This window comes from Haliotis cracherodii, unplaced genomic scaffold, assembly GCF_022045235.1.
Source record: "Haliotis cracherodii isolate W230 unplaced genomic scaffold, xgHalCrac1.p SCAF_2, whole genome shotgun sequence".
Taxonomy (NCBI): Eukaryota; Metazoa; Mollusca; class Gastropoda; order Lepetellida; family Haliotidae; genus Haliotis; species Haliotis cracherodii.
In genome coordinates, this window is record NW_027266275.1 from 58,105,293 (window position 1) to 58,123,656 (window position 18,364).

The 18,364-nt window shown below is 37.8% G+C and overlaps 2 protein-coding genes across 2 annotated transcripts in view; one reads left to right on the forward strand and one right to left on the reverse strand.

Annotated features, from left to right (window-relative positions):
• The window catches only part of LOC139468281 (sphingosine-1-phosphate lyase 1-like), a 37,215-nt gene extending 30,859 nt beyond the window's left edge, over positions 1-6,356 (reverse strand). The window contains exon 1 of the mRNA XM_071250151.1: positions 6,299-6,356. Within this exon, the coding sequence (XP_071106252.1) occupies positions 6,299-6,325 (27 nt within the window). The 5' untranslated portion in view covers positions 6,326-6,356. The remainder of the gene's footprint in view (positions 1-6,298) is intronic.
• Positions 6,357-6,424: 68 nt separating this feature from the next.
• LOC139468282 (PH and SEC7 domain-containing protein 4-like) overlaps positions 6,425-18,364 on the forward strand; it is a 38,706-nt gene continuing 26,766 nt past the window's right edge. Inside the window, exons 1-6 of the mRNA XM_071250152.1 lie at positions 6,425-6,510; positions 7,760-9,285; positions 16,408-16,601; positions 16,880-16,938; positions 17,646-17,779; positions 18,099-18,189. Coding sequence (XP_071106253.1) covers positions 7,844-9,285; positions 16,408-16,601; positions 16,880-16,938; positions 17,646-17,779; positions 18,099-18,189 — 1,920 coding nt within the window. The 5' untranslated portion in view covers positions 6,425-6,510; positions 7,760-7,843. The remainder of the gene's footprint in view (positions 6,511-7,759; positions 9,286-16,407; positions 16,602-16,879; positions 16,939-17,645; positions 17,780-18,098; positions 18,190-18,364) is intronic.

Sequence of the window (18,364 nt, forward strand, 5' to 3'; positions counted from 1 at the left end):
AAGACAAACATCCTTTTACATTAATATGTAATTTCTGTTAGAACAGAATATAATACATTGATTGGCAGGGCTGTTTTTGTGAAAACAAACAATATTTTCACTTCAGAGAATGTTAAATGTGAATACCATATTGCTATTTTCATGAATGGTCAGAACAAATGGTCAGTTTATTATGTATTTTCTTACTCATTTAACTCTGCAAACCATAGTGTTATTTAAGCAGTCTGAAAGTTGTTTGGACATAAAGTCTTAATCATGCTCACTAAATGATAATATCGATTTCATGTTTTCAGATAAATAAACTGTTTGGAAATCAGTGTTTGAAATTAAGCGTGCAAGTATTTGTCAAAACCATGATAACACTAATGCTAAAAGTTCAGATTTAGACGTTCCTAGATTAGACAACTGAAGACCCCAACCCCTTTTATTTCGAACACAGGAAATAAATCTTGATCTAATTTACAATAATGACTTCTTTAATTACTAATCATAGCATGTGTATTATTTTTCATTCTACATTCACATAATACAGGGTTTCTTAAGTGAAGTATTAATGCCCTTAAAGCAAATTTTTGTGAAGATAGAAGCCTTTGAGCTTGTTGCTACACATCTAATGTACAATGTCCAGATAATAACCACACTAAAACCATGTGTGACCTGTTTATCTTGCTATTGTATGGGCGACCTCACTAAGTGCAGATATTGTCTGTATTATATATATGATAGAGAATGGTTTGACTCATACTGTTATAGATATGTACTCAAGTACATTTATTTTATATATCATGTTATCATGGTTACTCAGATGTTGATTATCATGTTGGCTACTGATGATACATCAATGGCAATGGATTGGGCAGCCTTGACCATGTTGATGATCTGGCCTATCCTTTAGACCCTAGTTTTACAACACTTTTAGAAATATTCTAGCCAAATGAAGATGGAGCACATTAAGGACTTCACACATTGTACATGAGTAGGAAAGAAATAATATTCCAGCAGGAGTGACTAGTTCATGGATGACAACATGACAAATACTTATGGATACAAACCAAGTTTGTATTTCATGTACATATACCATGTATACAGTAAGGTCAACGTTTAGACATATGTACCTATACAATAAAATGTGTCAGGAATGTTAGGGTTTTATGCTGCTGAGATTATCACACATGTGACTGTCAGATTCTATGTCTGGTCTAATACACGTGATCACGAAGATGAATTTGTGACTGTCAGTAATCATGGTAACAGAAGTCATCTGACATAAATGTAGTTATGATATCATATTTCTGCATAAACTCCAAAGAAATTGTCATAAACATTTGGATTAAGGTGGGGCAGTATCAAAAGCATTTCTATCAGGATAGAATGGATATGTTTCACATGCTTATTATACTGATACTTGGACATGATGGAGAACTGGTCAAATAAATATTTATCATAATGGGGCCATCATTCTTAAAAAAAAACTTGTCCTCAGGACTGATAAATGAAGTACCATAGTACTCCGCTAACTTCAATAACTAGACACTGGTTATCAGGGGGCAAATGTGACACACTAACCTTGTCTTAGAGTCCAGGACATAACCTTTCATAGATGAAGATTTGCCCTGTTGGTCAGGTCATGATAAATGAAAGTGTTAAAACTAAAATTTTATTCACACGCTACACTTCCTGTTGAGTCATAATGCCCCCAGCAATGACAATAATTTCCAACTAGTTCAAGGTCAGAACAATAACAAATCACCTGAAACCAGCCTCGAAAACTTAGGAAAGAGCAATCAATATTCAAATGGTCATGTAATGTGCCATTTAATAAATGTTGTATCCAGAAACAAACAATCAAGCTGATGATGATCTGAAGATTACACTGATACATTGTCATGTGAAGTACAAGCAATCAAACAGCAATGAACAGTGATACTACATAACATATGTTGTAAGTAGACACTAACAAGTAGCTTGTGATTGACTGTCATAATAAATATAGACACATGTAACCATGGTAACACAACATGGAAAACAACGGACATATATAATCCATTATATAACTTTGTGGTAACTCTAACCTGCTATCCCTAAAATGAAGGTACAAACTGCACATGACGCATGATGACTCTTGTGCCTGTGACACATAATGTGTGTATGAAAGATTATAAGGCCTTTTGGGCTTGTCAAGTGCAGTTTCGACATCAGGGCACTTTGATATTTCTATAGAATATGAACATGGTTAGTGTCATGCAAAAAAGCTTGTCAAAATTTTTCTATTTTATTATGTAAGTTATTTTAGACCAAAGTTTGGTCACCAAACCCAAAGAACAAACACTTTGGGGGCCTCGCTTCAAACATGTCAAATCAGCGTTAGAAATTGTCACTAGTCCTGTAGTCCTTACCAAACTGCCCAATAGTGAAGGTATCCTAAGGACTAGTAGAAATTGGCCCATTTTAAGGGTTTTGCTATATGTTATCATTATAAGGACTAGTGGACAAAAACTGTTAGTTTCTAACCCTGCAAATGTAGGCCATAATAACAATCAAATAAGTTTTGGCATGGATGTGATCTATGCATGTTATAATAAACCAGAAATGGGCTTCACACATTGTTCTCATGTAGGGATTCAAACTGAATACAATAATACAATTGTATGCCTTTGTCAGGTTTATAGTATCAATCACCCCTCTCTTCATATACATTATATTTAATCAGAGCTTTGGATTCCTGTGATCAAATCCAGGTCTCACTCAGCATTGCTCAGCTTATATGCTATTGGGAAATGTTTTGAACTACTAGTATAGCATAAAGTGGTGTCATGTGTTTCTGTGTACAGCACACGTGTTACAATCAGGAGAAGTTAAGTCATGTTGGTCGCGGAGAGTAGGTGGATGGGTGACTGTGTTCATCAAGCTTGACTACTGAGAGTTTTTTGGGCTTTGCACTGTTCAAAATATGCCTTTGTCAACCCAGCAAAGAATGGGCATAGGATGAGAAGGTAATGTAACCGTTAACCGTCTAGCGCTCCACAGGCGGCTCGGGTTTCATATTTCCTAGGGAGCTGAGACTGAAATTCAGGTATACACTTATCCATTGACTAGGGTAATAATATTACCTAGCCCCACTGAGCAGCTGTCTAAGTTGTAAGTAAGACACTTCATAATGCACTATCCTATGTAACTAAACAAAATATAAGCAACATGAATAAGATTGTTGAAGGATTTTCCAACATAAACTGTGACATCCATACATGTACAATGTGAGCAGCCACCCATGATTATTACACGCAACTTAAATTGAAAACTTCAACATTGTACATTTGTAATTAATGAATATGATAAATAAAAATGAAAATTAGAAAGATTGGGATTGATAATTGGCAGTGACAAATAGGCTGTTTGTGTTACCACTGTCATTAGTCGGGAGCCCAAACCATGTAACTATATAAACTTGATCATCGAGTTGATAAATATATTCATCAATAATCATGATTATGAATAAGAAATGAGACATCACATGAACATGATGAATCACAAACCAAATTTTATTTTATTAAGCATTTGTTAACATGGTTAAGGTAGACTTATTAGTTGAGCTCTAAATACAGGCACATGTATGAATGTGAACACTGTGTGAACCTGGCCTACATTTAGAACACAGTACCACAAACTTTTCAAACATGTCACAAAAACCCTTAGTCACTATGATGTTATTTGTGAAATTATGTGGCCAGATACGTACCCCTTCTAATGCAATTTCAAACATTGGAGCAGAAGACATGAAGCATACAAATATATACACTTGTCTGGGTATTCTTGTTTCTTATTGTTTGCACATTTACAGTTGCCTTTATTCTTCTTACAAAAATGATGAGTTAGCAGGATAAAGTAGTTATGTCAAATTGTTTGGGATAGAGTCAACTGTCATGGAATTTCCATCCAAACCATGTTCACTCACTACACTTCATCAGTAATGATTCAAAATCAGACTCACTCTTGTGGCGTCATTAGCCATGCCTATGCCTTTCCAGTTCCTTATTATGATCCATGTAATCCTTAGAGTGTTTCCTCCCACACTTTTCTGTGTCCAAATCACCCAACAATATTATTAAAACCTGTCATTGGAACCGTTCGTGCCATATCAGCTCATCCCTCACCACTCGGTTTCTTGTCGATTATGGAATGGGACGAGTGTGCCAAATGGCATCAGGATCACTCGTGAGTGTCCGCAGACTAAAGTCATGAGACACCATGCCTATCCGTAACCTCAAAAGTGTCCATAACCTATTCTACCCTTTCTGTTCAGTTCTGTAATGTCTCAGGAATGACTAGGAAAATTCGCACTAAGTTTAACAATGTGGACACAGCTCAGTCTGGCTAACAATCCGAAGGTTGCTAGTCTTGGGGACATGTGACCTTCAGCAGAGATCTCCTCACAAGAAGTTGTGGTAGAGTACTCTAAAGGTGCTCAGCGAACCTTTTTACATGTTGAAAAAGATATAATTTTGCGTTAGTTGGTTTGCTTTCAAATTCTTCTCTTGGGATAATACCCAATTGTCGGTCCAATTCCAAAAGTAATTTTAAAAAAAATATTTTAGTTTTTTTCATGTTGGTTGATTTTGTGAACCAAGTAATAAAAGTTGACCTGCAAAGGCCTAAAAGCACTGTAGCTACAGGTCAGTCCTTCCACTGTTATGACCGAACATGTCAGTTGCCCTGAATTGTCACACAAAGCATTAAGGACATGACCCCAAACTCTATATCCATGAATGAACATGTTATCTTGTGTCATCAAGCATACAAGTTCATCATGTTTATTCAGCTAACTCAACACTCTCAAATAATTGCAAGACCATGAACTCACCATAATTCATTGTAGGTGGTATAAAAAAATCTATCTGATCAAGATATATCAACTGATAAACTGAATTTTGGGTGAATGAATGAAATCGTCCCATGTGTCATAAACCATTTTATTACTTGCCCGTGAAGAGATCACCCGTTTAATAAACATACAGCTTTATTACACATTGTGTAATACCAAAACGCGTGCTTATGTACTCTCGGAACACGTTTCACGAACAAATATTGAAAGCTCTCAACATCCCCTGGCGTATTCAACGACATTGTATGTGGAGATGATAGATCACTGGGAGGAGCTTATGCACACTCGATGACCCCAGCAACCTTGTTGCTAGGCTGACGTCACATGGCATTGTTTCGCCGATGGATCGTGCAACAAAATTCCACAAATTACGTCATCGGGTATTGTGACGTCAATGTAAACTTTGAGGTGCAAGGCCCCGTTCCACAAGGCGATCGTGCGGTAGCGCAACGACAGTCGTTGGTCTAAGTTAAATTATGTGAGTTGTGATAGCCTTAGCGCTACGATACGTTTGTGGGACGAACGCCTGAATCCTAAAGGTGGACCATTGTATGATATTAAATTCATACGTTTCAACTTTTGACGTGTTTAAAGTATTATTCTGTTAAACTCAATTGGATTATGCCATTAGTATCGTGTAGGTGTCAGCCTATTTACACTCAACAGTATAATTCTAAAAACATTATAAATGACAAGTAATAAATAAAATACTAAACTCGCTCTCGTGTAAAACCAATTTTATGAAACTCGTGAATAGTTGTGGTATCTGACTCGCTTTCGCTCGTCAGATACCAGAACTATTCACTCGTTTCATAAAATTGGTATTACACGGGAGCGCGTTTAGTATTCTATATGTCCTTTGGTCCTTTGTGGGTGGCCTGCAGAACAGGTAACAAATACAAAGATTTCATTTGATGGTTCTCTATATGTTTGATCTGTGTCATATCAACGTCATATGAACAAAATATGGCTTCGAACAATGCAGCATTCATAATGGGTGAGCATGATGTCATCATGTCTTGCGGCAATGGTGCTTGCTTTAACCTTTGAACCTTTTGTACAAATGCGAACTAATGTCTGTGGAAGTGTATATTTTATTTACAGACACGAATTTCGGCTATCGTTCAAGTATACTTAAGCAATTAATGATATAAAAATAACTGAATAAACAAAGGTGCCTGAAAAACCATCCAACCATGATTAAATAGCCTACTGGTAAATGAAAACATCAGCTGATCTGTCGACGCCAAGAGCAGACGAAATAACGCATATCCACGGTACAATCGACATATCTTTGAAAATACTGTTTCCAGAACTGACCACATAAGTGACCATTATTTCTTCTGTATGTGACTGTCAGTTATCGATACGCATTGTGAAATAAGTCGTAGTTATAAATCATTTTTCGATCAAACTCACCACCACTGTTTTCACGATTTCTGCCATGTTATTCTACTGATCTCGCAAGTTCTCGTCCGATTTTCATATAGCATGAAAAGGTCACATGACCGATAGCGGGATTTTGCGTTACGACAGCATGGCGGAAGTCGACCGATGTATAAGGATGTAATTCCTTGTTCTTCCATCAAATTATTCCTCCAACATTCTCTCTATCAGTGAACTAATTAAAGGTAACTGATTATTAATAGCTTCTGTTCGATTATGTTAACCCATATTTCAGCTAATGGGGCTATGGATACGACGATAAGACTCGAAAGTAGAGAGTCCCTGCGGGGAAAGTTTATTTTTGATGTTTTACACCCAGCACTTTCCGTATTATTCCGCCCGCTGTCAAATTTCATGAAGCCAAACATGTGTCTCTGGTCACGTTTTGATATGTTTTCTATACTAGGTTCAGTATAGACTCAGTTTTAAGCGGACAATATACATCTTCATATCATATTTACAGCTGACTCGAGTGTCCACCCCCAAGAAGCCCAACAAAATGGAACTGCCCCTTTATTTATATTTTCGCCCCAGAGATAAAACTTACGTTTTGCTAACGTGTTTATGTGAGTGGTTGTTTCTTGTTAAATGTTAATGATCTATGAGTTCATCGTGGATAATGAATTTGACCTATTCCACATTACTGATGCACCTTTTTATACGCCCGGAAACTGTTTAGTATCTTTTTTAATTTGTTTACGAACAGTGCATACAAACTAGATCATTTCATTGTTTGATATGACACCTGTGGAGGGCATAAATACTGAGTTAACTTTGGATTGATTCTTGGAAAGGACAGCTTTAGATTGTTTATCAAGACAGAAATCATATTCTTAGCTGGTACAAAATCTTTAGGATTATGAACAGTCATTCAGAAGTATTATGAGCATAGTGATTTTAACCTGTTTAGTTAATTATAATAGTGTTTGAAAATAAAAATGAAACTAAGTGCTCCTTGTCAAAACTCCAGTGTTGAGACTTTTGGCGTCCCAAGTCTAAAATAATAATTAAATCAAATGAGAAAGTCCTAGAGTCGCTTTAACTTCCGGCAGTTTGTAACACCCAGGATGTGTCATATATTGATTGCTTTGATTAATTTTGTAAACAGCCTACCATATTTTCATATAATTTGTAACTGTTTGTCAATAATATATTATTACATTTGAAACATACCACAGCATGAGGATGTGGAATAGCAGTGACTCATGACTACTATAACCATGATAACGATGAACTTGCTCTTTTCCCCTTTTCTTTTGCTGTTAATGTAATTCAAAAGGTTTCTAAAAGTTGTAATAACATCAGTTACCAGTACAATGTGCTACTGGTTAGCATACTAATTACACTAGATTTCGATGAGTGGTTAACAAGTGGTATATGAGTATAAACCACTGCTGCTAAAACCATCATAACTCTTATTTTTTTCTGTTTCAGATGGGAGATAACTTTTGCAAGAGGAGTTTGGAGTAATGGCGACTATCTCTGTGGTTTGTTGGTAGGCCTTTGCTGGCCCCCAAAATGGCAAGCAGGACAACCCAGAGTCCCTCACGCATTCCAATCCCTGTTCGAAGCCCTCCGCCTCCTATGAATGGGCGATTGGCAGCTAGAGAACAGAGGGAAGCCAACAAACTGAAGGAAAAAGACAGTCTCACTTTGACCGTTCATGAAAACGGTATTATTGAGGAGGTGTCTCCTCAGGCTATTTCTCCACAGAACAGGAAGGGAAAAGGCTTTGAAACATTTCTCATGACAGGAGACATGATAATCAAAACTACTCCTCCACATCAGCCGAAATCAAGGCAAGATGGCAGCAAGTCTGTCACCCCAAAGAGTGGCGGGGAGGATTTGAGTTACAGTGATGTGGATGGAAGTATACGCAGTGACCAGTCCAGCCTGGTCTATTCCCCTCACCTCAATCTGTCTGGGGTACAGCAGACTGTGAAAAATACACCGTCTCCAGCCTTTCCTCTTGAGCTTCCAAGGGCACCTGTTGCTACTGTCGAAGACCTTAGTGATATGTCTCAGTCCTCAGGGAGCGAATCACTCATAGCCTCTCTCAATGAAAAAATGCAGCTTTCACAAGGAGAAAAAGTGTCTCCTGTTACTGAGGACAGTTCCCAAGAGGCTGTGAGGTCACCAGTTGAGGTGATAATTGTCAATGGTGACCGTGGCTCAGACAAAAGTTTACAGGATGTACCAAGTTCCGGTGATAGCGGTGTGCACCCTGACATCCACAGTTCTGACTCGGATGTAGGAGAGAAGTCCTCTTCTCTCCCGGAAGTGCCAAATTCAGAAGATGCCATCAATAGGGTCATGGTCACCAGTAAAAGTGCAGAGAAAATTACAAGTCAGTCAAAACAAGCCCAACCACAGCAGTTAGTAAGAACCAGTAAAAGCCATGAGAATTACTTAGAGTCTGGAAATGCAATGCAGCTTGTGACTATAGACATTGATGACAACATGGCCTATTCCTTGGACCAGCTTGCTTACTGCAATGACAGTTCCACTGCCTCCCTTGATAATGTTAGTGAGCCTGCTTCACGGAGTTTACACAACTCTCCGGAAAGGAAGCCGACAGAAAAGACTTCTGAGCGAGTGTTCATGCCTGCATTCATAAGTCTTGATGATCCAAAACCGCTAAAAGCCAAAGTGAAAGATAAACTGAAAGATGATGATGATTCACCTAATGGTTATGGTGAAAGAGTTGCTGTAAATAATAGTGCTTTGGAAACCAGTAGATCGGGATCAACCCTGTCAACTCACTATACATCCAGGGATGAGTTTGGTGAAGTACAAGACATCAACCATATAGACCTGGAGTTGGAATTCTCAGATGCAGAGAGTCTTTACCATCAGCCAATGAAGGGAGTGGATAGACCATCTGCTTCCAGACTGGCTAAAAGATTGTTTATGCTTGATGGTTTTCGTAAGAGTGATGTATCAAGGCATTTATCAAAAAAGTAAGTATTTTCTGTACTCATTACTTAGGTAAATGTCACTTTGTGATGTGAATCTTGAATTTAGTGGGGTTTTTTTTCAGATAATGCTAGTTCTAACATATACAATAAAATATGAAAATTATAAATAATTATTTGAGCAACTGACTATTTGATCGGTTTGTTGGCAATGGTGGATTGGAATTGGGAATTGCCTCTAATTTGTCTAAAATAAACCGCAGTGTTTGTGTTTGTTTGAACTTGTTAGTGTGAGTCTGTTGATGTTATGCCACATTAAAAAGTCTTTGTTTTTGGCAACCTGCTCAACCCTGCAGTATAGCAACAAAAAAAGTCATTTCCTTAATACACACCCACATCAGAATGTCTCTCCAACCCAGACAAGAATAAAAAAAACCTTATTAAATGTTGAGGATGAAAAAAATAATCAGGATCAAGCTACCAAACTTCATATTCCTGGTTTATATTGCCTGAAATAGATAGTATAGCTTTAGGTAACCCTTGACATCCAGTTTCATGTTTGAATTCACAAACTATATCAACCTGACAATGATAATATTAATAATATTGATTAGGGGCATTAAATAGTGCAAGAATTAACTGACAGTATCAATAAGTCAGTACAAAACAATATATCGCAATAAGCCAATTGATTTAACATTGTCTGATTAAAACTTCCTACAAAGTACACAAATTTGGGCTAGTAAAGTCAATAAGTTTAGGTTACCTGTTTCTAACCACAAAGCTTTTGACAATATTGGGGATCTTGCCATGTGTAAATTACTGATTATGCCTGTAATGTTTTGGTGGGTCTTCAATATGCTTCCTGTTCAGTTCTGATAATAGGAGTGACTGAGTGTAAACATTTCATGGATGACAAACACTCTGCAAAAAAAGAAAGGCAAAAGTGATTTTACATGTATATTTTATATATCATATGAATAATCGAATAGAGTCCAAAACTGTCTGGCATCATCGTCCCGTGGAAGCAATCAGATCCCAAATTGTGGCCTGAGGAATGTTCTCCCTCCCTGCCCGCAGTGCTTGTGCCAACTTTCGGATATTCTGTGGTTGTTGCTGACATGCTCACAGTCGTTGATCCAGTGAATCACATAAATGTTTGATTGGGTTTAAATCTGGAGATCTGGAGAGCCATTGCAGGACCTGGTTGTTGTGATTCCTGAAAAAGTCTGTTTTAAGTCTTGCTATGTGAGGTTGGGAGTTGTCTTGTTTGAAAATGACGTTCGCTTACTGCATAATGGGAAGGATGTGTTGCCGAAAAATCTCATCCGTGTAACATTGTGCCATTTAATTCCCCAGAACTTGTACCAAGTCTGTTCTATCAGTGTAGGAGATGGCTGCCCACATCATCACACTACCACAACCAAATCTGTCCGCTTCCCTCATGCAGTTTCATGTGTAACGTTCCCCCTCTATGCCTGTAAACATTCTCACGGCAAAGCATGAACTGTGACTCATGACGAAAGCAATCTTGTCTCCTTTGCAATCTATCATTTATTTCTATCTTTTTGCCAAATGTCTGCAGTACTTCATTCTTTCCACACAAATCAATCCCTATCCATGCAGAATTGACCAATTCAATTTTGGTATTTAGTTTGTATGGATGTCGGCAACACTCTGTCAGATATTAATGATTTTACTACTTTTGTGTTTCTTTATTTTTTTTGCAGAGTACATATTGTATTGTGACCTAACCATGCTTGCTATTCAGGTACATATCATCAGTATCATAATCATGATAATATCATGACATGAAGCAGGGATGGAAATTCACTCAAAAACCAAACAAGCCCAGCCAAAGGTTACTAGCCCTTATAAAATAAGAAGACTTTCAAATTTCAATCTTTAGTGTGCCATAAACACATTCAAATATTAAGACTCAGTCAGATTGTATAGATTGGGAGAACTCGGAAATGACAGACCATTTGAGGATAGTTCACCCTTTTTGGGTTTGAAAAAAACGAGGGATATAAAGGTCAGCATGTCCGTCTGTCCATCTGTCAGCCTTATGTTTCCAGAGCAAAACTCCTTAACTGTTGAATAAAGAGATAGCTGTCTGTCCACTTTCCCGTGGCTGGGAACCTTTCTGTGGGAATAGGTGACATTTTTTCCTTCCTGCCTGGCTGTCTCGTAAAAACCTTCATTACCAGTCCCACACTGACAATTTTAAATTAGATTTAGACATTGACATGTGACTCACTTTCCTGAGACCAGGATCTACTGTGATTATAAAGCAGTAAATGTTTATGGCACAGAGCCAATATAATCTGAAGAAAATGATTATCTACAATATTTAATATTTATACGTATTTACAAATGGGAGCCTGCAACTTTCTGTACAGACACATGTATAAGTCATTAGTCTGCTTGACTTGTTGGGAGTAAAAAGTATTTCGGACACCGTATACATGTAACTTCCAAACATTGTTACTTGTAAGGGTCAATCTTAACAGATTCAGTCAGTAAGTCCGTGGTGTAATATTTACAGTTGGGACTGTGGTATTTCAAATTTATTACAAGCTCAGTGACCTATCACTATCAGTCAAGATCCATTCTTTGATATTTTCACAATTATTTGTATTGCATGACAGGTGCTACTTTATCAGTTATTATAATTATGAGTTATGAACAGATATTGAACATGTTGACATATTCATATGTATGAATTGCCTTTCTTGTTGTTTTTTCTGTGTGTTCAAATAATAACCTGATAATGAAAACTTGATGGGTACATTGCTAGTTACACATTTTATATTTTTAAGTCTTCAGTAGCTTTTATCATGTTTTATTATCATTATCGAACAATCAGAGGATAGTGGTTGATATAACAGTACATGTGAAATATGTGTGGCTACAATGTATGACATGTTTGCAGTATACATGGTATGTATTGTTTCAAATAAATATGGTAGTAACTTGCAAAGCCAATACATGATAATGATACTAATCATGCTAGATGTACTGTCGCCATTACTATGATTACATTGAATTCATACTTTTCTTGTCCCAAAATCAATGAACAGGAAATTTTATCATTACTGCTTATAGAATGTATGTAAAGAATATACCATATTTGTTGTAATAAGCGCCTCTGGATATCAGAAAATTGACAAATGGCGGCCACTTATTTAAACGATACACAAGGAGATATATCTGTTTTCAGAGATTTAGTGGAAGTGAACAAACTGAGTTTCTGTTGGACTAACTTCTAGTTTCTGAAATTAACATATTTTACAGGGGAAAAAAGTTGCTAAATTATATTGAGAAATATAAAGAGCCTAGGAGATGACTCTCTTCATTTTAGGAAACTACAGTAATCGAGACTTGCCCACTATTATAGACTTGCATGGGCTGTATTGGACATGTTGGATATATTTGTTTCAGGGTCTATAACAGGCTAGTTTTCTGTAAGAAATCTCTAATGTACACAAGAAAATTTGGACTCATTTAAATGAGCAGTCTTTGTAGCAGGTACTTGCACATTGGTCTAGAAGTTTGTCGGGGGGTTTGCTTATTAAGTTAATACGGTGAATATACTACATATTATTACATGTATTGTCCAAACAGAATTGCAACCATCATTTGCATTAAGTTTACCTCACAAAAATTCAGATTTGATCCGATTAGCAGATTGCTAAGCCCTTATTATTTCACGGTTGATTGGTTCAGTGCTAATGTTGATTGATTTGTAAGCATGGAGCATGTGTCATGCACATGGAGCTTGCTGTGTATGGAACCTGTTGGCTGTGTGTTTGATGGTGGAACACCTGTGGCAGCATGTTTATGTTAAAACTATTGCCTTGTAGTTGTAGACAGAAATTACTATATGTCTATGTTGTATATATGATATACACATGGACATAAATAATATAGTAGTACTTCTTCTCTACAGTGGACTGCCTCCGTGGTCTAGTGGATTGAGTGTCTTCCCAGAGAGTGGAAGATCTGTGGTTCGATCTCCATCCTTGTCAAACCCCCAAATATGGTACTATTTGTTACCCTGTCTTGTTACCCTGGTGTTCAGCATTGAGGGAATAAAACAAAGGCTTGTACTGTGTCAGTATACTATGTCTGAATAGTTATCCATGTTAAACTGCGGCATGGTATCTCAAGGGGCTGGCACCATAAACCCTTGCACATTGAGGATAGTCGGGTAGCTTAGTTGTTTAAGCATTTGCGCGTAACATCGAAGACCCGGGTTCGATTCCTGTCATGGGTACAATGTGTGTCCCCTGCTGTAATATTGCTGGAATATTGCTAAAAGCGGCGTAAAACCACTCACTCACTCACTCACTCACTCACTCACTCACTCACTCACTCACTCACTCACTCACTCACTCACTCACTCACTCACTCACTCACTCACTCACTCACTCACATTGCTACATAGATATGTTCAGAAATTTGGAATGTGATGTTAGACCCCATTCCACCTCACCCAAACTCTTCAATGCTCTTAAGACTAGTAGTTTGGTTTAAGGGAGTACTGGGCAAGATAAAAATACATGGTGATAGTCACCGACACTCACCATTTGCTGGCCATTGCCCACTGTTGATCTTGATCTGGATCTGGAGAGGGATTCTAAGCTTGTGTTTGAGTAGGCTGGTCCAAGAATGGACACTGTGTTGACCTTGATAATTGCGTCCAGGTGTGTTGTCTTTGAGCATACTTTCAGCGTAAATATCATATATTTGCCATAATTTATGGAGATCTTGATATATTGGATTTTCTCACTGTCAAACCCTTCATTTTGCCTTTTTGACAATTTGTGTGTGTATAATTATGGTCATTATGATAATTGGACCGCCTCCGTGGTCTTGTGATAGAGCGTCCACGGAAGGTCCGGGGTTTGATCCCCGGCTGCGTCATACCAAAAGATGTTTAAAGATGGTACTTGTTGTTACCCTGTCTGGCGCTCGTCATTAAGGGGCTTAAACAAGGACTGGTCGGCTTGGTGTCAGTATACTGTGTCTGAGTGGGGTATTCATGTTAAACTGTGGCATGGTATCTCAGCATGCTCAGTGGGCTAGCACTATAAATTGGTCCAGACTTGTACAAACACCCACATGCACACGCACACACACATACACACATGCATGCATGTCACTATATAAGCAATAATCTTGGACGCGACGTTAAACCCAATTTCACCTCACCTCATCACATTATAATAATTGAACTGTAATCAATGTGTATAACAGACATAGCTTTTGCCAAGAATCACATTTTCATCATTATTATCAAATCATATGAATGCCAGCCTATCTATAGACCATGACCTTTGACCTATGCATCCCCTTATGAGATCCGGGGTAGAATAGGTCTTCAGCAACCAATGCTTGCCGTAAAATGTGACTGCTTGTCATAAGAGGCGACAAATGGGATCGGGTGGTCAGGCTTGCTGACTTGGTTAGTGCATGTAATTGTATCCCCGTTGCGTGAATTGATGCTCATGATGTCAATCACTGGATTGTCTGACCCACACTAGATTATTTATCGACCATGTCTACTTTTGTCTACCATGTTTACTGGTACCATATATTTATATATATAATGGCCAAGGGGCGGTCGGGTAGTTTAGTGGTTAAAGCGTTTGCTTGTCACACCGAAAATCTGGGTTCAATTCCTGACATGGGTTCAATGTGTGTAGGCCATTTCTGTTGTTCCCCGCTGTGATATTACTTGAATATTGCTAAAAGTGGCGTAAAAGCATACTCACTCACATTCACTATAATTGCCGAAGTATGTTCTCCACAACCACAATGTTACTTGTTATACAATGTGATCAAGTGGTTACATTCAATCAAATATATTTTGGTTTTTGCTCCCATGTTCATATTAGATTTTATTATATACTTCTGTGTGAAACATAGAGCTTTCTGAAGTTGAGAATTTTTTTATTTTCATTGCAATGAATATAACCCTTGATATTTCTATGCAGTGAACATAATACTTTGACGGAACTATTGTCATAAAAGAGTTACCTCCCTTCAAATTGTCTCCCTTTATCTTAAGTGTCTCGTCCGTACACAAACTGTTGACTTCCTTATTATGTAAGTTCCACATTGACAAGGCAAAATAATGACAGATGGTCATTTATGCAGTTAATATCGCTTCTTGCCATTTCTTATTCTCTTGAAAATGTTTCATTTTTAAACTGTAAATTTCTCATTTGACTGTTTGTTTTGCAAAGCACTTTCTTTGTTACTTGACCAGCATGTATATTCAGCAGTCTCATAAAAACAATTCTGGTGAACTGTCTCACACCGCAAATAAATGCTTTGACCAAATTGAAGTAATTGCACCATTAATTGAGTATAAAATAAGTTTTTATGTTTTTGTGGATAATATCATGAAACCTTTGCTAAGGTCATGGGAAAGCCAGGCTAATAGTGTATGGGCAGGGCTATTTTCACTAGTGTGAGATTGAATTGCAATAGGACAGCAATAGTTGTCAACTGTTGCAATAGTATTGCGATATTTCTAAACCAACTTTGAGACTTGATAATCATATTAATCAATGTGATGCAATGGAATAAAGTATTGCAAATGTCAAAGTTGTCCATTTATCTTACTGTCACTACCTTATTCAAAGGGTAGTAACTCGAATCTGAATCCCTTAGCAGCACAGGGCACTTTTGAAAATAGTCTTTCAAAACTGAGTTTTCTTACACATAAAATATGTTTTATTAATTTATTTTTTTCAACTGTTGAAACTAGCATTTGTTATGCATACCATTGATGATATGATTGCATATTTAAATTCCACTTGCTATAGTGCCAATTGCAATGCGGCAGTAGTCATTACCATGATTACACTCCTTGTTTGAACCCTGTATCGCCATGGGAGCATTCACGATAAATTTTACAGTCTTGGGCCACAGGTGGAATTGTCTGAGGCTTTAGAATTCACTGTGCAGAGTTGCATCCCTTAGGCTTGCCAGAAACCAATGATGGTGGGTTCGAATCTTAGTTTGTCCTTATTATTATGTTGCCTAAGATCTGCTTCAAGCTGACAAACCGTGATATAACTGAAATATTGTTCACAGTGGCGTTATCCCTGATTCACTCACTTGCTCTTACACTGTATGACTCCTGTCTTTCAGAAATGAGTTCAGCACACTGGTGGCGGAAGAGTATCTCAAGTTCTTTGACTTCAAGGGGCTTACGCTGGACGGGGCTCTTCGCAAGTTTCTGCTGCAGTTTTCACTGAGCGGGGAGACACAGGAGAGGGAGAGAGTGCTGGCTCACTTCTCCCACCACTACATGATCTGTAACCCAGGATCTTTCAACTCGGATGGTAAGTTGTCTTGTCTTGAGGGGTTTAACCCTGCAGGGATTCCGGGTTAATACAGGTCCCAAGTAACCTATGCTAGTCGTATGAGGCAACTAAGTTGATCAACTGGTTTAAAATCACGTTGTGTTTCCTTATTTTGCTGAGTATAGTTGACCATTGTTGACTATGGCGTTTAGCAACAACTTATCTTAGATTGCTTTGTGGAACTGTTAGTATACTACAGTATAATTCCCTCCTTTGAATATACATGTGTGTAACTAAGTATCACCCCTCTGTTTCAGACGCTTGTCACACCTTAACATGTGCAATAATGCTGCTCAACACAGATTTACATGGACAGGTAAGGGTGTGGGCCACTGTGTCTCATTCAGTCTTTTAATTAGTTGTTAAATGGCATCAGGACATGTTCATGATTTGGTCAACTTTCGGAAGGATGTGCTTCTATATTATTCCATTTTTTAGAAGATCTTTAGAACACTTGAGATGAGAATCAGTCAAGTCGTAAGACATGAACCGTTCGATGCACGATGCAATGATGTGTTTGAATTTCACAGCGTACCATAACATACTTATGTCATCAATCATGACATGGAAAGTGACTTGCCCACTGAAGAAACTGCAAGCGACTCACTTTAGGTAGACTGTATAATAATTGGGGAACTGTGGATAATTAGATTTCTTGGTGACGGATTCTTCATTTCATCATGATAGCTTGACTTGTTCACTTGGATAAGCCTGGGTACCAGATGCTTGAGTCTCTTTGAGACAGTAAGGTGTTGCTCATTGGCTGCAACTGACCACTTTATCATATCTATCATGAAAATGATTAAAACAACGTGTGAAGAAAGACTTATTTGAAATCTAATTAAAGATGATTTGTTTATATATGACTATAACTGTCCATACAGTAATGTGATGTTGTCTATCATGGCATTTAGATTTGGTGCTTGAAGTGACCGGCTAACCAAAGTAATGTTGGAAAGATACTCTGTTATTAATAAATGTTAAGTGCACTTAGAGGTGACTTATATTTGTCTTCTGTTGCAGTTTGTTGGGAGGAAAATGACCTGTTCTGAATTTATTGATAATTTATCTGAGCTAAATGATGGTGAGAATTTCCCCAGAGAAGTCCTGAAGTCAATCTACCAGTCGATCAAATCCGAGCAGTTAGACTGGGCTGTGTAAGTGGCACACTTTGTCAGGCACTTTGCTATTGTTACCATGTAGTACTAAGACAAGTTGTAATATTATGGTATCTAGTTATTTTCATATGTTCAGTCAAAGTAAGATTTCCTGTGTCTAATTCCCTGTTGGGCTCAAGTGTACACTACTGGTATTAACAGAATATATGTTCATATGATACCATTCTTGAAAGGAAGCTTTTTGGGAAATGGAGTTATGTTTCCTTACATAATCTTGTGTAATTTTAATGCAGGATGTGTTATTGTAATCACGTGACATCATTATGCATACCTGTAGCTTCTATTACCTGTGATGCAGGGATGACGATGTGCCAGAGGCCGATGCTTCTCAAGAGGCTGGGTCTCAGTCAGGCTCTGGACCCATAATAGGACAAAACCCTTTCCTAGATGTGAGTAGGGCATCAGAGCTGTGTCCCGTGGGGATTCGGGGGTCAAACTAGGAAACTTTTAATATCGTGTCATCATAACACAAAGTCATGATGGTTGTGCTTAATGTCAGTCAATCACTGGATTGTCTGGTACAGACAGTATTATTTACAAGACCCTCATATAACTAATCTTGCT